Source organism: Amblyomma americanum, chromosome 2 (assembly GCF_052857255.1).
Source record: "Amblyomma americanum isolate KBUSLIRL-KWMA chromosome 2, ASM5285725v1, whole genome shotgun sequence".
NCBI lineage: Eukaryota > Metazoa > Arthropoda > Arachnida > Ixodida > Ixodidae > Amblyomma > Amblyomma americanum.
The window spans coordinates 148,919,446-148,938,800 of NC_135498.1; the positions used below are offsets into that span (position 1 = coordinate 148,919,446).

At 45.9% G+C, this 19,355-nt stretch overlaps 1 protein-coding gene across 3 annotated transcripts in view; it reads right to left on the reverse strand.

Annotated features, from left to right (window-relative positions):
- Positions 1–11,885: 11,885 nt before the first annotated feature.
- LOC144121894 (monocarboxylate transporter 9-like) overlaps positions 11,886–19,355 on the reverse strand; it is an 85,678-nt gene continuing 78,208 nt past the window's right edge. For all 3 annotated transcript variants that reach the window (XM_077655331.1, XM_077655332.1, XM_077655333.1), the window contains exon 6: positions 11,886–13,281. In XM_077655331.1, coding sequence (XP_077511457.1) covers positions 13,088–13,281 — 194 coding nt within the window. In that variant the 3' untranslated portion in view covers positions 11,886–13,087. The remainder of the gene's footprint in view (positions 13,282–19,355) is intronic.

Consider the following 19,355-nt stretch of genomic DNA (forward strand, 5'->3'; position numbering starts at 1 on the left):
GCATCGATGGGGCACGTAGCACTATTGAGCGGCCGCCCGAGGTCAAGCTCAGTGTTGTTGGCGTTACTGGAAAAAGTAACTAAATACGTTACTGGTTACGTTAAAAAAAGGAGCGCGTTACCGCCCTACGTTACCTACAAAAAAGGTAGCGCGTAATCGTTACCGTTACCAAAAAAAGTACCGTACGTTACTTTGCCGTTACTTCATGGCCATAATTGTTAAGTTTTCGGCACCTTAAGAACTTGCGATAACAATTTTATAAAGCCCACATTTCCCAAATAGCAACTAGCCTAAACAACGGTTTTACGCGATATCCTGATTTAACGAGAATACTTTGCACAAATGTGCAGGAGCTTAGCAATGTTATAGTAGCTTAAATATGCCTGTAGAGTTACATGTGTTCGATTCTAAGTGTGTATTACATGATGAAGCCATCTTATGAATGTGGCATTAAACACAAAATGACACTCTATCATCAATTCTAACTTCACAAAGAAAACATCGCTGAACTCTCAACAAATTTAGAGTAATTCTGAAAAATGTGATGTTCCAAATGATCTGCATGCTTCCACTCTGTAGAAAGTTCTTTGTGTGCGAGTGGTTTGGGAAGGGGAGGTAGGTGAAGGCAAGTGTGCGAATGCGTGTTCGTGCAGGTGTTTTGTGCATTATGGCTATTCCGTCTTTTTTTAGTAGGGTGCGTTGTGAAGGGCAGCTGTTTTCTGGCATGCATGCGAACTCCAACATGGGTTGTCGGGAGCACCTGTGTTTTTTGTTTATTTACATAACTTTAAGTGCTCTGCGCTTTTTTTCTAAAGAATGGGGTGGAGTGGGTCACAACTGGAACAAAAAGTAACTAGTAACGTGGCACCTCCCGTTGCCGAAAAATGTTAACGTAAGTACGTTACCCGTTACAGTTCCGAATTGGTAACGACTACGTTACTAATTTACCGAAAAAAGTAATGCGTTACCGGTAACGCCGTTACTTGTAACGTGTTACGGACAACAATGGTCTAGCTACAATGTAATTTGCAGAGCCACGCTGCTACTCGTGTGTACGACAGAGACACAAGGTTAGTTCACATGTGGAATCGTGTCTGCCATCTTAGCCTTCGCAGTCGTATGCGCTGCCACTTTACATGATGTCGGCCGAGTAAGTGCACATATATTAAATGCCCGCCAGCGCTCTCGCCTGTTGCCGCCGGTGATGGATAAGTAGTACTATTTTTAATCAATACTGCAGCGCGCGATAATGCACCGGTACTTCGCACTGAACGATTCCTGCCACCTGGGTAATTTCTGTTGGCAGCACACACGTCAGTAAGCAAATGCGTCATTCCATAGAAGCCCACAATTCAAGCAAGACGCTTCCCCACCTTTGTGCAACCACGGTGCCGCGTGCCACTTCGATCACCGCGTAAAAAACTGCCCAGCGATGGACATAAACGGCGCACTGTGCAGTCGTCAGGCTGTGCTCGCATCCGCCGCGCCCGCGAGGAGACGGACACGAGGAGCACGCGGAGGGAGAAAGCGTGCGCAGCACGCGAACACGGCCAGTCAGAGCGCCCCGGCGCCGTCGTGCCCTATCGAAGCTTCAGAATTCCGCCGCTACGGGAGGAGCATGGCGCTGTCATCGCGCAGCAAACTTTAGGTTGGGGTGCCTATAAACTAAAAACCCACATTGGCTTTACTGCCCCGCTTAACAGATTTAGACAAGAAATAAGAAATTTTTTGATGAGGCAATGAATATTACTGCGATCCAAAATAATGGCACTGACCAATAAGAACTGACACCACTACTCGACCGACGGGCAACTGGATTAACTTTTGTTTGCATCATAATGTGCTAGCGTGTATTGGCTTTTTGTTGAGGCGTTGGAACCATGCGGTTAACAAATCCGTTCCTGTTTTTTCTCCAGGCCGTGTTTTTCGTGAACGTGGAACCCACATCACAGGGGGCGTACTACGACAGCCCTGGAAATTGGACCGACCATCGTGTTTCCGGCGTGATTTCTTCATCGGAATGCATCGCGAAGACCAAAGTGATAGGACTGCGCAACTGGACACCACTACTGCCTGCGCATCGCACGCCACCATCGACTACGTCACCAGTCACAGCGCATAAAAGAGAAGCTTCTGCCCGGTTCGCGACCAGTGGGCACGGCGGAGGCGTTGGAACCATGCGGTTAACAAATCCGTTCCTGTTTTTTGTCCGGGCCGTGTTTTTCGTGAACGTGGAACCCACATCACAGGGGCGTACTACGACAGCCCTGGAAATTGGACCGACCATCGTGTTTCCGGCGTGATTTCTTCATCGGAATGCATCGCGAAGACCAAAGTGATAGGACTGCGCAACTGGACACCACTACTGCCTGCGCATCGCACGCCACCATCGACTACGTCACCAGTCACAGCGCATAAAAGAGAAGCTTCTGCCCGGTTCGCGACCAGTGGGCACGGCGGAGGCGTTGGAACCATGCGGTTAACAAATCCGTTCCTGTTTTTTGTCCGGGCCGTGTTTTTCGTGAACGTGGAACCCACATCACAGGGGCGTACTACGACAGCCCTGGAAATTGGACCGACCATCGTGTTTCCGGCGTGATTTCTTCATCGGAATGCATCGCGAAGACCAAAGTGATAGGACTGCGCAACTGGACACCACTACTGCCTGCGCATCGCACGCCACCATCGACTACGTCACCAGTCACAGCGCATAAAAGAGAAGCTTCTGCCCGGTTCGCGACCAGTGGGCACGGCGGAGGCGTTGGAACCATGCGGTTAACAAATCCGTTCCTGTTTTTTGTCCAGGTAAGAGACAAACAGCCTGTTTACTCTTACCGCAGTGACAATGTGTGATTACTGCTTTTGCCGTGCCCACGGTCGTTAGTTACGCTTTTTACAGTAATGTATCATTGTTTTGTTTACGTGCTTGCTATGTGTGGTGACGTAGAACCAAACCCAGGTCCTTCTACACAGGAAATGCTGCAAACAATAATGGAAGGTCTTAAACAGCTGAAACAAAATACAAGCTCTACTAACACCAGACTGTCTGCTATCGAAAAGACGCTAGACGATATTTCCGCAACGGTTACTGACTACACCTCTAAAGTAGAATCACTGGAAAAAACTGTCGACCGTCTACTTATGAAAGTAGACGACCTAGAAAATAGAAGCAGGCGGAGCAACCTAATTGTGTTTGGCGTTAAGGAAACCGAGGACGAAACGCCCCAAGACCTTGAGAACACGGTCTGCAAGGATGTTCTTCTGAACCGGTTGAAAATTTCGGATGTGGCTATTGAACGTATCCACAGAATAGGAAAGCCGGCTGAGGACAAATGCAGACCGGTTATCTTTAAGCTAGTTGACGGGAGGGTCAAGGAGAGAATTTTCAAAAGCTGTAAAAATCTGAAAAACACAGGCTATAGTATATCCGAGGACTTCTCCCCTCGCGTTCAATCAATACGAAAGAAGCTTTGGGAAAGTGCGAAAGAGCCAGTAAAGCAGCTGAATGGGCTAGTTGGTTTTGCATCTTAGTGAAAAACAGCGCACAAGCAAACACAGACAGAAAGAAGGGGACAAGCGCTGAGCAACTGAGGTTTTATTGAGAAGCATGGCGAAATATATACAGCACAGCATACAGCATTCAAAAAGCATATAAACAGCACATAAAAGGCGGATAAGACGCCAGCATCCAAACTCATCGCTTAACGTCGCATATCCAAGAATTCCATCTCTTTTGTTGAAAGAAGGATAGACGGGGTGCTGACACATGAGTCCTCCGCTTTTGCTATCGCCCTAGCCTCGATAATTTCCCTTGTTATCGTGCACTTGTTTCGTGCCAGGATTTTGCAGCCGTGAAGGTCGGGTATGCAGGCAGGTTTATGATTGCAACGGTGACAGCGCTTGTCCCCTTCTTTCTGTCTGTGTTTGCTTGTGCGCTGTTTTTCACTAAGATGCGAAAGAGCAAAGGTTGAAAGAAGAGAAGGTCATGCTCAAGTTTGACAAAATTAAAATAAATGGCAAACTGTATCGATGGGACGACGCCTGCAATGAAAGAGTTCCCTGCGCTTCAAAGTGATGGTCTGTTTCCAAACCCGTGTCCGCACAGAGTAACACACAGAGCTCAGGAGCACTAAGAGCACAGCCATCTTTGAATTCCTTTTCAATGCGTAATATTAATACTAGAAGCATAGTAAATAAATTCGACGAACTTGAAAGCCTCCTCTTCACACACGATCCTGACGCCGCTGTTCTAACAGAAACATGGCTTCATGATGCAATTCCGAATGATGCAGTTATCACATCCGAGCAATACGAAATCGTTCGTCGCGACCGCACTTCAAGAGGGGGCGGTGTCGCTATTCTGATAAAGAAAGGCATCGACTATACGCTGATACCGCATCACACCAACACTGAAATGGTCTGGGTTGTTCTCCGTCTTTTTCAGCTTAGTCTTTTGATAGGTGTTATTTATCGACCACCGAATGCTGATACTTCTGTACTGGACAACTTGCACGACTTTTTAAATGAACATACAAAGCGCTATAGCCATGTTATCGTATGCGGCGATTTTAACTTGCCAAACATCAACTGGGATTCTCTGTGCGCTCAAACTTTGTGTGCTAACTCGGATGCTTTGCTCAGCATAGCTTTTAATTATAACTTAAACCAGGTTGTTGAGAAACCTACGCGCATTACAGCAAATACGAGTTCTCTTCTTGACCTGGTATTTATATCAGACCCTGTTAGTCAATTGGGCTTTTCGACAGACGTCTTTCCCGGAATATCAGACCATGAAGCGGTGCTCTTTAAAAGCGAATTGATGCGACCAGTAATTGTTCATCAGGAAGGAAAAGCGTTTCGCGACTTTAACAATGCTCAGGATGAAAGCGTTCTAGATCAGCTTGGACTGACGTATGAATCTTTTGCTAAAAAATACACTGATGGGCGTACAAGTGTGAACGACTTGTGGTTAGAATTCAAAAGTACGGTTCATCAATGTATCAACAAGTACGTGCCGCTTAAACATAAGAAGCTGAAAATGGCGTGTCCCTGGATAACACGCGAGATCATACAGTTAAAACGTCGCGTGAAGCGCTTATCAAGGTCAAGCAATAAAGTTGGTGGTGCTTTGCCGGCTCTTCGGGCTGAACTGCGTTCAAAAATAAAATCTTCACGGTACCACTTTTTTAATGTCAAGATGCACAATTTTCTAAAAACTGACCCCCAAAAGTTCTGGAGGCATCTGTCACAGAAAAAAGACCCGGTTAACAAACTTCTCCTTAGCAGCACAGTTGTTACCGACTCCCTCTGCTTAGCGACTGCCTTCAATGAGCACTTTTCTTCTGTATTCCTGAGTAACAGCAACTCAGTCTCCGAATCTCGAACTAGCCATTTCAATCTGCCAGACCTAATTATTAACGAGGAGGGTATTGTTTCGGCTCTATTGCAGTTGAACACAAAAAAATCCTCTGGACCAGACGATATTCCTAATGCTTTTCTGTACAGATATGCTGAGTGGTGCGCTAAATACCTTTTCATTATTTTTACTGAAAGTCTCAGGACAGGAGAAATTCCAAACGATTGGAAAACAGCAAAGGTGATACCCATTCACAAATCAGGAGACAAGCTTTGCGTGAAGAATTACAGGCCAATTTCTTTGTTATGTACGTCCAGTAAGTTGTTAGAACATTTTATTTTCAAGCACATAAGTTCATTCCTAGAGGGAAGCGGTATTTTTATTGAAAGCCAGCACGGGTTTCGGCAAGGCTTGTCGACAGTGACGCAGCTTATTCATATCACAAATGAAATTATGATGTCACTAGACAATAATGGACAGGTAGATTTAATTTTCATTGACTTCGAAAAAGCGTTTGACCGGGTATCGCATGGCAATCTTTTGTTAAAAATAAGGTGGTGGTTAAATAATCGGCAAGTAGTACAATGGTTAGATTCGTACATTACACAGCGGCATCAGTTTGTTCAGATATCTGAATCTCACTCCACAAAAGCGCCGGTACTTTCAGGAGTTCCCCAGGGCTCAGTCCTTGGGCCGCTTCTCTTCCTTATTTATTTGAACGACCTGTCCTTCAACTCATACATACGCTGTCGGTTCTTCGCCGACGACTGTGTTATATACCATAGTATCACATCAGTCGAAGACCAGACACTCCTAGCCGAATACTTAACAGCAGTTTCCAGCTGGTGTTGTAGTTAGCAAATGGGTATAAACAGTTCAAAATGCGGAAAAATGACAGTAACACGAAAGAAACAACCGCTCCAATGCACATACAAAATCAATAGCCTTCCGATGAACTCAGTGACTCAGGTGAAATATCTTGGGGTAACCATGACATCCAACCTGAACTGGAGCGTACACATCCAGTCCATTGTCTCAGCAGCGTCCAAAAAACTTCGATTATTAAAGCACCGCCTAAAGCATTGCACGAGCAAAACTAAACTGACAGCATACACATCACTTGTGCGTCCAGTGCTCGAATACGCCGACGCTGTATGGGATCCGCACACAAAAACGGATATAAAAAAATCTTGAAGGCGTCCAGAGGAAAGCACTCCGGTTTATTTACCACGCTTATGGTCTGCAGGTCTCGGTGTCTGATTTGCTCAACAGATCTGGGCTTCCCACTCTTGAATCCCGTCGCAAGCCGCACCGACTAAAAATGTTGTTCAATATCATACATAATAAAACAAAACTGAATTTTCAGAGTTACATGCAATACAACACAACACGCCCCACCCGTAACAAACACGAAAGGACTATCTTGATGCCACGATGCCGAACAAAAGCATATTCTTGTTCCTTCTTTCCACGCACCATTTCCGAATGGAACCGACTGCCAAGCGATATCACCAACCTGGTATCTTCAGAGTCCTTCTTGTCTGCTGTTTCGGCTCATGTATCGCAGTAGCGTGTCTAGTACACAGTGTATTTCGGTTTCCTTGTTTTTATTCTGTTCACTTAGTCTGTTTGACGTCGGATGATTTGCCTGTACTTTTTTTATTGCTTCCCGTTGGTCTTATTGAATTTTGTCCTCGTACTGTAATCGCCCTTTGTCGCTGTTATTTTGTTGTTACCACTTTGTAATTTTTTTCCTTTGTGCACTCCTGCCTTGACCGCCAAAGGGCAGTCGGCAGTATTTATGAAATAAATAAATAAATAATAATGTATTGAAATGAAATACATTATATTGAAGTATTACTTTATAAGTCTTCACGAATTGTAAACACTGCATTTGCTGTTTGTGTATGCTTCATGTTCATATTCATTTTTGACATCTGCTGTATGTATAATTACTAAGAAGTGTAAACACTGCATTTGCTCTAGGTACGAGCTTCAGGTTCATATATCTTTTTCACTGTGCTGTGAAGTCCACTGCGTGATGCTGCCTGCAGGCCCCCAAGGCCCAGTCAAACTGTCTGTGACAGCTTTTTCCCTGGGGGACCCCCAACTTGTAGGTTGGAAATAAAGTGGATTTTGATTTGGATTTGGATCTCGCGTTTTCCATAGCCTCCTCGATGCGCTCTTCAAAGCCTGTTGTAATGCTTTCGCTGCAGGCATCTTTCATATGGGTTTTAAATATAGAACAGTCTATGAGTTGCAAACGTTTGGCAGATCTGCATCCAGCGAGACCAGGAACGATAATATAAGTGGAAATGTGGTCACTTCCATGCGTTTCGACATCGGCAAACCACTGGACGCGTATCGCAATGCACCGAGACACAAACACCAAGTCCAGACAGATGCATATGACAGCCCGCGAATGTACGCTGGAGAACCGTCGGTAAGGAATTGTAGGTCGTAGTCAGACGCGAAACAGACAAGACTGCTTCCGTTCGAATTTATCCGGATGCCTCCCCACATGGGGTGATGCGCATTAAAGTCTCGAGTGACGATCCAAGGCCCAGGTGTTACAACCAGCAGGTACCTCAGTTTGTCGGCGTGACACCGTTTTGTTACGAATAAGCGAAATTCTGATAATTCTACTTCACACTAATACTCAGGATCCGGGGAGCAAGCCAAGCAAGTTTCACTGCTATAGCCGTAATAAGTTCAAAAATGTTCCTTAATGAAAATTGAAAAAATGCATATATAAATTAATATATAAGTAACGTCAGCTTGATTCATTCCATCTCATTGAAACTTTGTGAGCAGCATCTTGAAACAAACTTTAATCCGCACATAATGTTCCAGCTTGTTGTCTTGAGCGGAAGCAGAAATATTTGGAAAACTGATGGAAGGCTATTAAGCCTACCTTCCTTCCTTAAATCGCAATTTTCGTTCAATGAACTCCTATTTAGCCTACCATGTCTCCTTAAACGGGAAAAGTTTTAGAATTCGGCGGGCTTAATATTATCCAACGTTTCAAACTTGCAGGTAAACTGCGCGAAGTCTTTTCGTACTAGCGTTTCAAAATCGTGACGCAATAGCCGAATAGTCCCGCGACGCTGTCAGGCTTCTCCGTAGGGCACAGCGCCGGGTAGGGGCTCCTGATACATCACCTACAGTGGCGGTAAATTTCCAACGCAGAAACGCTTGTTTTAGAGGAACCAAACCGAAGCTACCAAAGGCAAAGACCACGGCGCATTGTATGTGAGCATCCGACGATGCACAGCAGGGCTGGGCGTAGGCAGCACAATTTCAAAATCTCTTTGTCCGTGACATTATCACCAACCTTGTTTGCAGTCCTCCGACACTCTGAGAAGAATCTTGAACATTGTTGTAGCTTCGGCGATCACGTGGTGACTTGAAATTCTAATTCAATACACTTGGCATGCTTCATCTACAGAGTTCACACATTCGAGTCCTTGGGTCCCATTGAATTCTCATAACATTTTAGGGCTGTAGATAGCTCGATCCATAGGGAACGGGTGAGCATGACGCGATTTTATAACACACGCAAGGTCCATTCAACCAGAAACTGTTCATGCAGTCATTTTTGTCGCACACGAAAAGCAACATTTCTTAAGCACGCTCCCTCACGTCCGTGACAGATACGTCTAGACATGCCGAAAGCACATGTGGCATTAGGCACCTTAAGCATACCGCATGTCATGCGACCGTTACCGCTACCAGAGTACTGGGAGCCCCCTGACCGCCAGTTCGCACGCACTGATTGGTCCCGATGCGGCAGGCGCGCGGCAGCTTCCGGATACTTGCGCCATCTGGCACCCTCAAGGCCACCTGCGCATGCGCACTGACGGCCCGCGGCCTCCCGGCACTCCCGTAATGGTAACGGTAGCCCGGTATGCATGGCGGTATGCTAAAGCTGTCTACTAACTTCCGCCACGACCCGCCTTCTGCGCTCGTCACCCTTCCTTTCCCGCCACGTGCGGCTTTCGCAGCTCCGGCTACCTCTCCTTCTCTCCCGCTTGAGCTAGAGTTCTGTTTTCTTCGCTGGCTCTTAACTTCTCCACTATTTGCACAGCTTTGACGCCTAAGCAATGCCAAGCTTCGCTTGCGATGGCCCAAGGCCCAAGTAAACGCTAAGTAGGGGTAATTACGACTGTTCAGCACTAAGAGTTACCTACACGTCACGTCAGCTGTAATGACACGTTGCTGTTACATTTGCGATTCGGCGACGTCACTTCCGATTTGCTGACATGCTACTCAGCTCTTTATTTCTCTCTACTCTGGGTGCGGCTTCACTCAACGGTGAAGTTTTGCCGTCGCGGGCCCTCTAATGCTTCACGCATTAAAATGTGTCAGCTATATTTTAAGGACGCGTAAAGAGCAACGGGTTTGGCATGATCGGCTTCGGAATGCACTGACTAGCAAAGCGTGCCTTTATCCTCATTGTTTTCCTCCGTGTTAGAGGACAATAGGTCGAAAAAGAAAGAACTAAAGTAAATGTAAAGGCGCTTGGAGACATCCTATGTCTAATGCCTATGCTTCGCAGCTCTCAGTATTGTAGTTACGATGGGTGGTTGTTTTTGTATGTGCTTGGCTAAAAGTATCCGGATATACTGAAATGAGGTTAGTGTTTGAACAAAGGTCGAGAAGGGGGGAGGGATTATTTCTGGTTCTGACTTCGGCAACCAACTTTTTTTTCCGGCAATTCCACATTTTATTACCAGAAGTGCAGCTTAGCGCAAAACTGACATATTTGGTCTGGCTTTGCGGAGAACCACGCAATCGGTGATCGGTGTGCGGCGTGTATAAATTCATCGCTGTGTTTGTTTGACTAGAGATGCTTTTCGATTTTGAGAAACTTATCTAGCAATACGAATGTTCAGTTAGAGTACGAAAGAGCTCTGAGAACATCCTATCTTTTCCCGTTGCGCAAGGTAACTTTCCATGGAGATGCTTAGCGCCCGATTGGTGCTCGCAGTTTCAAGTTTCGCTTCCAAGAATGCACATATCCAACTAAAGCGCACGCATGGAGTGCCTGGGACCCAGACACCCAGGATAGAACAGTGATGCAGGCGAGGTCTTCTTTTATCGACATCATCCTACAAGACGTTTACCTTTGTGCTCTTAGTTTTTTGGATGCCATAAAGGGTCCGTTATCGATTATGTGTCTGCAGGATCCTTGTAAACCGGTTTCTATGGAGGTGCAGTGTTGTCTCTTTGGTGAAAACTCCGGTGCTTGCGATTTCCGCTCCCCTTAGCGTTTGTACCACTTTTCTGTCAATGACTACATTAGTCATTGATGAGTTTGCCATCTCAATTATTTATATGCTGCATTTGACGTCAAGGGGACCAATCTAAACGAAGTGACGATTAACGCGTGGATCCCAACCCTACCCGCTGTCCACCGTCGTATGCAAAGTGTCACTAACACGATGAGCTCATCGTAATAATTAAAATACATCTAAACCGCGATATGACCTCAATTTATAAAGGATACGAGAAGGATACGAGAACCAATCTTGTGAAAGTACTTACTTTACAAAAAAGAGCTGTACGAGCGATTGATAATTTACATTACAGTAAGAGCACCAGTACTTCCTTCCTCAACCATAGACTGCTAACCATCACGTCCGCTTACCACAAGAAGCTTGCTGTTTATATCAGAAACCTTATGAAAGGAAACTGGCAGACTTTCTAGAGCACATATTTAATTGCCCAAACAGCTTACAGTCTAAGGCACCCTCAATACCATGCATCAAAATCCCGTACAAACTATGGGTTCCAAAAACTAACTCACATAATTCCTCATACATTAAACACCTATCCATACTTAACAGAATTGTCAGTACAAAATATTTCCGAGGTCAGATTTAGGAAATCTGTTCATGAATATTCTTGTTATAGCTAGTTGTGGTGTGTTTTTACCTAATCAGTTTTTGTCTTTGTTATGTTTTGCTCTTAGTTTTGTTGTGCTTAGCTCTATGCATGACTGATTTCTGTTTCGTTGTCAATATATCCGCTGCTTTTCTAGTTTCTGTTACTTATGGAAATTTTGTACCATTGCCAAGTTCCACTTTGTTTTGTTTTTTTGTTTTTTTACATGGGGAGGGCAGGCCTCTGTCAGGCGCTACTAGGCGCCTTTAGCTTGCTCTCCCTTGTTTGCAGTCTCTGTACTGGCCAAACAAAACCAATAAATGAAATGAAATGAAATGAAACCGGCAGGAGGAATTAACCAAAACTGTCAGTTTTTGTGAGACAGAATGCGTAAATCTATGTAAAACAAGGGCATGTTGTAAGCCTTGTGTAATACCCATTCGAGAATATTTGCAGAGATAAAATCTCGCGAAATATTCTGGCGACAGACCTCTGCTAATTGAACGTATCTGCGTTCTAAAATGTATTCTTTTATGCAAGAGTAAAACCCTAGACGTTCCTTTTTCGGAAGCGGCAGATAATTCATAACTTAAGGGAAGGAATTAATACATATTTCTTATGGCGTATTGAATCCGCTGGGATGTGTTCTGACAGAGTTCAGGCGTCTAATTTATTCACAGAGGTTCCAAAAACAGCTCAGTTCCCTGTACGCAGCGCCCCTTTGTTTTTGTTTCTGGAATACCAACAACGCTTTTGATCTGCCTGAATTGGAGCAGTATACACTGTGCATACACGTATGCACTCGCGTATGCACAGCAAGTGTATACGCGGAAACAAAAAAAAAATCTGCGTAACGTTTCACTGAAAGAATCATTGCAGTCACGTTTCTTGTTCTGTCGCACCGTGAATTGGAAAAATGATTGATGCGCTCCGGTAATTGCTTTTCCATTTACACTGCTCCATCCCTGCTTAGTCATGCTCTTTTGATACGGACATCTTTACTCGGAAGGTCCGTCAGCATTTTCATTTTCTTCCTGCGCGCCCCACCCTTCGTTCAAGGACTTCTATCAAAGGACATTGCCAGTTTCCGCGCAGCAAGTATAACCTAAAATAACGAACCTTTCCTGTGCTGCCGTCCGTGGCCGACCAATAAACAAAAGAACTCATTAATAACCTCGCCTCGCGGGACACTGCACCCCCTTTTCCGGTCCTAATTTCAGAATGGCGAGATAACGTCCGGCTATGCGCTTTGGTTCTGTACGGAATGCTTGCATGCAACTCTGAACGGCAAAGTGGTTCATAATGCTCAGAGCGCACACGGACAGCAACAAAGTACAAAAAGTATGGTGGGGCAGCCAGAAAAAGAATGTAAACCAATATGCCCCTGCCTGTGCCACTAAGTATAACAGGCTTAGCAACAAAGTACAGTCAGAACAGCACTCGACTTGTCGCTACTTCTGTCCTTGTATGCGCCGATACAGAACGAACAGGCTGCAACTTGACTGCGCAGAGCGGATTATCAGGAGAGCGCTGTTTCCTTTTCACGCGAAAGAAACGCCATGCTGAATGCATTTTACACACAAGGAGAGGAGAAAGTTTTGGAGACTCGCATTCGCATTTAGTTCCTGGCAAATGGTTCTACAGGTACGTAGTTGTCGCACCAATGTGTCCCCCCACAACGACGCGTAGCTTGGCGGTCCCGCATGAGCACACAGGGGAGGTCGAGCGCTGCACTCATTGGCGGACCCCGAGCGATCCGCACTGCAGTGAGCTGCGCTGGAGCGCGCCACCGTGCCTGCGGTAGCGCGCTCTTATTGCACATTTGCACATCCAGAAAGAGTCATTTCAGGCTTCCATGCGCTTCTTCACAACGCCTTCACTGGAGATAGTCGTCGGGCCGTCCCGCAACGTCCACGTGTGCTTGGATGTGGCGAGAATTTTGACGTGCACGCAAATCCAGATGACCGCTCCGAGCGTGACGCAGGATCCGCACAGGCGGAAGAGGTTATCGTAGGAGCCAACCTTGTCGCGGAAGTAGCCTGCGAGAGAGAAACAGCGAGCGAGTGTTCAACTGCGGGTCAGGGCGGTGGTGGTTACGCGTTTGTTAAGCACAGGCCCATCTGATTACCATCTGAAATGATCGTCTCCATGCTCGAGACCCTTGTTTTTTCATGTGTCCTCACCTTATTTGAAGCTGGGCCACTTAAACACGATTTCAGTTGCGATATAAGGCAGCTGCCATGCTTGTTTCACTCGAACGCTGCCTACCGCCGACGCCACCTTGGGCCGATAATTTGCAGCACGTGGGCTGCTGACGGTGCAGCGTGCACGTGATCTATGGTAGTGCCATCCGCTCATTTTAATGCGCACGCAATATATGTCTCATGAGGGGGAAAATCCGGCGTTGTAGTTGTCCACGCCAGACGGTCCCTAAACCGGCTTGACCTCATGACGTCATCGGCAGTGTCTATCTACATCATGAGGAAAGAAAGAAAAGAAAATTTTCTAATGAAGTGGATTTGGAACCCAGGCTGGCGATAAAAGATCAGCTTCGCTGGTTACTTCAATCAACGCAGCAACACAACCCGCGCGCTAAACTGCCAGTCTCTCGCGCTGGGTTGTGGCAAGGTCGTCTTCATCGACTTTCATTCCCACGGCGCAAGCAGACCAGCTTCGCTAGCCGCTCCATGAGAGTAGTACGCAATCGCCGCAGTCAAACACCCTTCATACATGCTTTCTCATTCACAGCACGTAAATAGACATAAGTGTTCTCCATAATTTTTTTTTACCCCAAAGTCTCGTGCGTGCTGTGTCATTAGCCTCTACAACAGCCATACGGGAGTAGGCCGCCATGCTACGACGTAAAGCACGATCAGCAATGGTAAGCCAGGCTCGCCGTTCACATGAGTAGTTTTTGTTGCCAGTTGCCTGTCAAACGTGGCGCAATGTATGTCCAACATTCTTGGATGGAAATTTTTAATATTGGAAAACTGTAAGGAACTGTTATGAAAATATTCAAGCAAATGGGTCCATTCTTGTTATATGTAGCAAAATCTTTCTTTTTCAGTGCTTCAATCACTCGCATCGAGCAGTTATTACTGCCATAGAAAACCAGTGAGGAACGCTTTCAACGATAGCAGAAACGTTATTAGCAAAAAAAAATGCAAACCTGCCGACGGGACTTCTGCGGATAATTAATTGTTATAGTGAAGTGTTACAATTTATGAAAAAGCTGCGTTCATGAACTCTTTCCAGTAAAAATGGTTTTGTCCTAAATTTATGAGTATGCATTATATAAACGCTACGACTCATCTTTCCAGCGCACATAAAACACACCGACCAGTATCCGTTGTGTCTACTATCCTTCTGTCCGTGTGTTTTATGTGCGCTGGAAAGACAAGTAATAGTGTTACAACCCGCCAACTAGCCCAGCAGTCAATGCTTATTCACTATAAAAAACACGAAAGCGAAGATGTGTTTAAACTCAAAATCGTTGAGAGCGAAAGGGTATTTTTGCTTTCCAGAGGCACAGTTTCACATGAACGCTCTCGTTGCCTCTTTGGCCATGGCGAGTGTGGCAGCATAGACTGCAGATCTTACGGCGCAGTTACCTTCCTCGCAAAGTGGACATTCGGGAGACAACAGCGGGAGACAACGCGACCGAAATGAATCCACGTCTCATCCTTGCAACGTTTGTTTGCACCGTTATGCGCGATGAAACAGAAATTTGGTCCCACCTCCCACTCGCGTAGGGCTCTTCACATTGCCAACGATACAAGCCGATTCACTCAATTCATTCAAAACACATTCTCGCCTACTCCACTCCCACTAGTACTCACTAGTCAGCAAATACCGACAAATTTGCACTCACACGGACCGACCGGTTAGTGACTTAATGTAACGCTATTACCGCTCGCTTACTGGGAGGCCAGTTCACGCGCTTTTACTGAGCATTCTGGTCTCAGTGAGGCAGGGGCACAGCTCAACTGGTAAGTTTTGTTTTACGTCTGGCATGGTTACGACTCGTCGAATTGATTGGGCCTATTTACAATGCATTCGATGTGCTTTCGGTCGAAGGATTTATAACAATGTATGGCACAGTTTATCGTCCCGTGCTTGTCATGTGTTCGTTCTTTCATTTCTGTCACGGCATTTTTGCTCACTTTAAATTTAGGTATAACGTTTGCGCCGCCACTTTCATTCCTGCCGTGCTGTGCCTGTGAAAATACGATTAATTCTGTAGTAACAGTATGTTTTTTTTATTGTCGATCGAAATGCCTACACGCACCCGATGTTCATCAACAACTTGGGTGGCGACACGAAGTTGGGGCCAAATTTGTGAAGTTCCTACATCGTGTGCTACTGAATTAAAACAGCTCTGCCCTAACCATTCAAAAATGTAGTGTCTTAAAATTATCTACAGAGCAGCCAGTAGGCCACGCAACGTGCTTCGTGCCGCGGCCGCGATTAGGCATAGGCCGTGGATTTCTTTCTTCCTGCATTTCATTCACAGAGTACACTGAACTCAAGCATAAGCTTGCTGTTGCCGCAAGTATTTTCTGTACATGAACTTGGGGCCAGCGTAAAATTGATGAAGAAATAAACATCGCAGACGCACTCAGACGTCAGCGTATCATCATGCTGGCGGCGCTTTTTTATATATTTTTGTTGACTATTGTGGCAGACCGCAATAAACATCGATTTCTAGAGGACAATAGCGTTGTGTACAACATTTCAACGTTTTTTTTTATACAAAAGCAAAAAACGCACCTGACCAGCGGCTAAGCAGCAACAAGTTGTTTCGGGCTGCCGGATTAACAGCCCAGAGGAGGAAAGCAACAGTGGGGTGTATTTCTCTCTATCCTGCCCACTACTCCTTAAACTGTGTGTATTGGTAGTATTAGGGGATGTCTGCTATCGAAAAACCCGCTGGGTAAGGGCGAGAGTAGGAATGAGGGCCGTCACATTCCTCTCCATATTGGGGTGTAACTTATTGTCCTTTACATTTAATTGGATTTAGATATCGGCTTGGCCTTTACTTGCTTCCAGTGCGCTTTCACGTTATGGGCACACCTTCCGGGCTCTTTTCGTTGGAAGCACGCTCCAGAATTTTCGAAAGCTTCTTTTATTGCATTAGCTACATTTATACTTAATTTAAAACATATTCTGCGTTGATGCATTGCAGTCTCTCTCATTAATGCAGCTTTGTATTTTGCCGCATGACAAGCATAATCTCAATGCACACTGCGTTAAATCACTCTTGGCTTTCAATTGTTGCCTGCTTATTTCATGCACAGCCTGCGCTTAGAACCTTTGTTTCCGAGCGCATAATTTCAAGTTTTATCATGGCAATCAAAAACTAATTTTTGTTTCTCGCGAATTGATTTATATGCCTATCGCTTTCCTGGATCCAAATCTGTACTGCTGTACAGGATCTCGACTCGATTCTGTAATTTTTTCTGGTAGCTGAAAGGGACGGGTCTATTTGTAACTACTGGAGGGGTGGATTGCCCCCGTCCCCATCCCCTGAATCTGCCCCTGCTTACTGATGAGTTCCAATACATTTAATCGATAAAAATAGCAACGCATCATCTTTGTCGCGCATTGTTTATATGGAATACAGAGCGTTTTAAAGAAACGCTAAAGTAGAGGGCATCTTCAGAGAGTGAGCACAACTCTACGTTTTTGAACGTCGGATCTGGCCTCCCAGAAAAGGGGATAACAACCCCTCTCCCAGCGCGTCGCGGATGTACTGTGATAGAACAAGTCTTTTGCCAATGACAGAAAATAAATAACCGATTAAAATTACAGTTACAGTATCTGAGATGTAATTGATTACAGTGGTGAATTACACCTCCATAAAAGTAGCTGAATATTACAGAACTGTTATCGATTACTATAGCGTTTTTAAGCCTCCAACTTCTCTTGCAACAAAAGAACGTCTTGTTGGGCTAATTGGTACTTGTTGTTCTTGGTTAAAGGCACAAACCGCATACAGACGCAAGGTAGTTAGACGGGACTGAGCGCCATCATACCGATTTACTCAGACTACAATAAATTACAATACCTTGCTTGGCATTTTGTTACACATTAATAGAGAACAGGAGTTGTTCTTCGAAGTTCTCTTCTCTGATTTGCTCACACCTTCATGTGAACAGGTTAACACATACATTGAATACATTCTCAGTGTATGCGCTCGTGGGAAGGCGGCGTGATATCGTATGCACACCTCGCGCACTAGCTCGTATTTGCGCAATGCTTTGATGCAAGTGCCGAAGTCCTATATGAAGCGCCGCAGTTCGTTGTTGCTCCCTGCTTTTTTCGGAAGCCTCCGAGATGGGTATCATCATCATCAGCTTCACTTCGGCTACTGCAGTACAAAGGCCTCTCCCAAACCTTTCCAATTAACCGTGCTCTCTGCCAGCCCCTTGAATCTGATCAGTCCACCTAACCTTCTGCCTCCCCCTGCTACTCTTGCCTTGTCTTGGTATCCAGTTGTCACAAAATTCGGTGCATTTTCGAAAAAAAAAACCGGTGCTGCGCCTAAGCAATCGCGCCCGCGCGCGGTAAAGTAAAACAAAAAAACAGCGGGGAAGAACCCCTGGAGAGCGCTTAAACCTTGCGTGGGCTTTTCGCTCCGCTCGCCGGCGGGGCGCCAAAGTAAACATAACCACGCGCGGCGTCGATTTTTCTCGAATGTCGGAGTTTTTGCTCGTTGTCGACAAAAACGGGATAACCTTGACCGCGCCAAAGTCCCCCTTCGCTCCTGCATTAATGACTCAGTGCCGCGAATGACCTAGATTGTTCTAGAAGGTGGTTTCCGCGCTTGACCAATGGGGTCGCGCGCCCGGCGCGAGAAGGAGAAAGTTTGTGCAGTTGAAGCTGCGTGTATGTGCCCGCCAGCCTTGGCGCGAAGAACAAACAGACGCGGTCTGCGCCTATAAATGAAGGGCTTCAACAGCTGTCGGTTAGCCCGAGCCGCCGTTAAGCTTCCGAGAAGCGCGCCCGCTCGACTCCCGGGAGAACACCACTCGCCCAGCCTGGACCAGCGAGGCAACGTGCGCCAGCCTACGGATCGGCCCCTGTCGTGCTCCTCGGGTCATCGGACTGTCGCAGTGCCCGGTGGACAAATTGTGTTTTGTTTATTTGTCTCTCTCTGTGTTAGTGCACTTAAGGTGCAAAGATTTTGTTGAATTATATCTCCCTCTATTGTGACTTTGCACGAGTGCATTGTATTTGTAAATCACTTTGTATGTGCTCGTACGAGTGATAGTGCATTCCTTTGTATCGTCTCTTCGCTGTATAAACTTTGTTTTGTTTTGCGAGCCTTTGGCTCCGACCCATTCTCTGGCTTGCGACCGGCGAAAGCTGGGCACCAAACGACCAACACCATTGTCACTTGGTAGCTGGTCTCCGGCTGAGCTTGCCACGCTGAGTCGAGGGGATCTCCCTTGTGACAGAGACCGCTACCCCCACACGCTCTAAGGGTGTCTGGGAGCGCACGCTAAAGTGCGCGAAGTGGTGACACCAGTCCGTTACCCTTAGCGACCATCTGTTATCTCTCCTTCGAATTACATGCCCTGCCCAAGCCTATTTTTCCCTCTTGGTTTCGACTAGGGTGCAATAAACTCCAGTTCGTTCCCTCACCCACTGCGCCCTTTTCCTGTCTCTTAACGTTACACCTATCAGATTCCTTTCCATAGCTCGCGCAGTATAAGGTGAACATTTTTCGTTAGCCTCCACGTTTCCGCCTCAAGGGTAAGTACCGGTAGCGGTTATATACTTTTTTCTTAAGTGATATTGGTACACTGCCATTCATGTCATCAGAGAACCTGCCAAATGCGATAATTTCTATTTTTATTCTTTAAGTTTTCACTCTCGTGATCCGTATCCGCGGTCACTAACTGCACTACGCTGACGTATTCCATACCACTTGCAGCACCTCGCTGCCAATTTTGAACTGCTTTCACCTTGCTAGACTCTCGAACATTACTTCAGATTTTCTGCATGTTAATTTTTAGACCATCCGTTCTGCTTTGCCTGTTCTAGACATTAATCATGCTATGCAGTTCATCCGCTGAGGAACTTAGCAACGCAATGTCATCAGCGAATC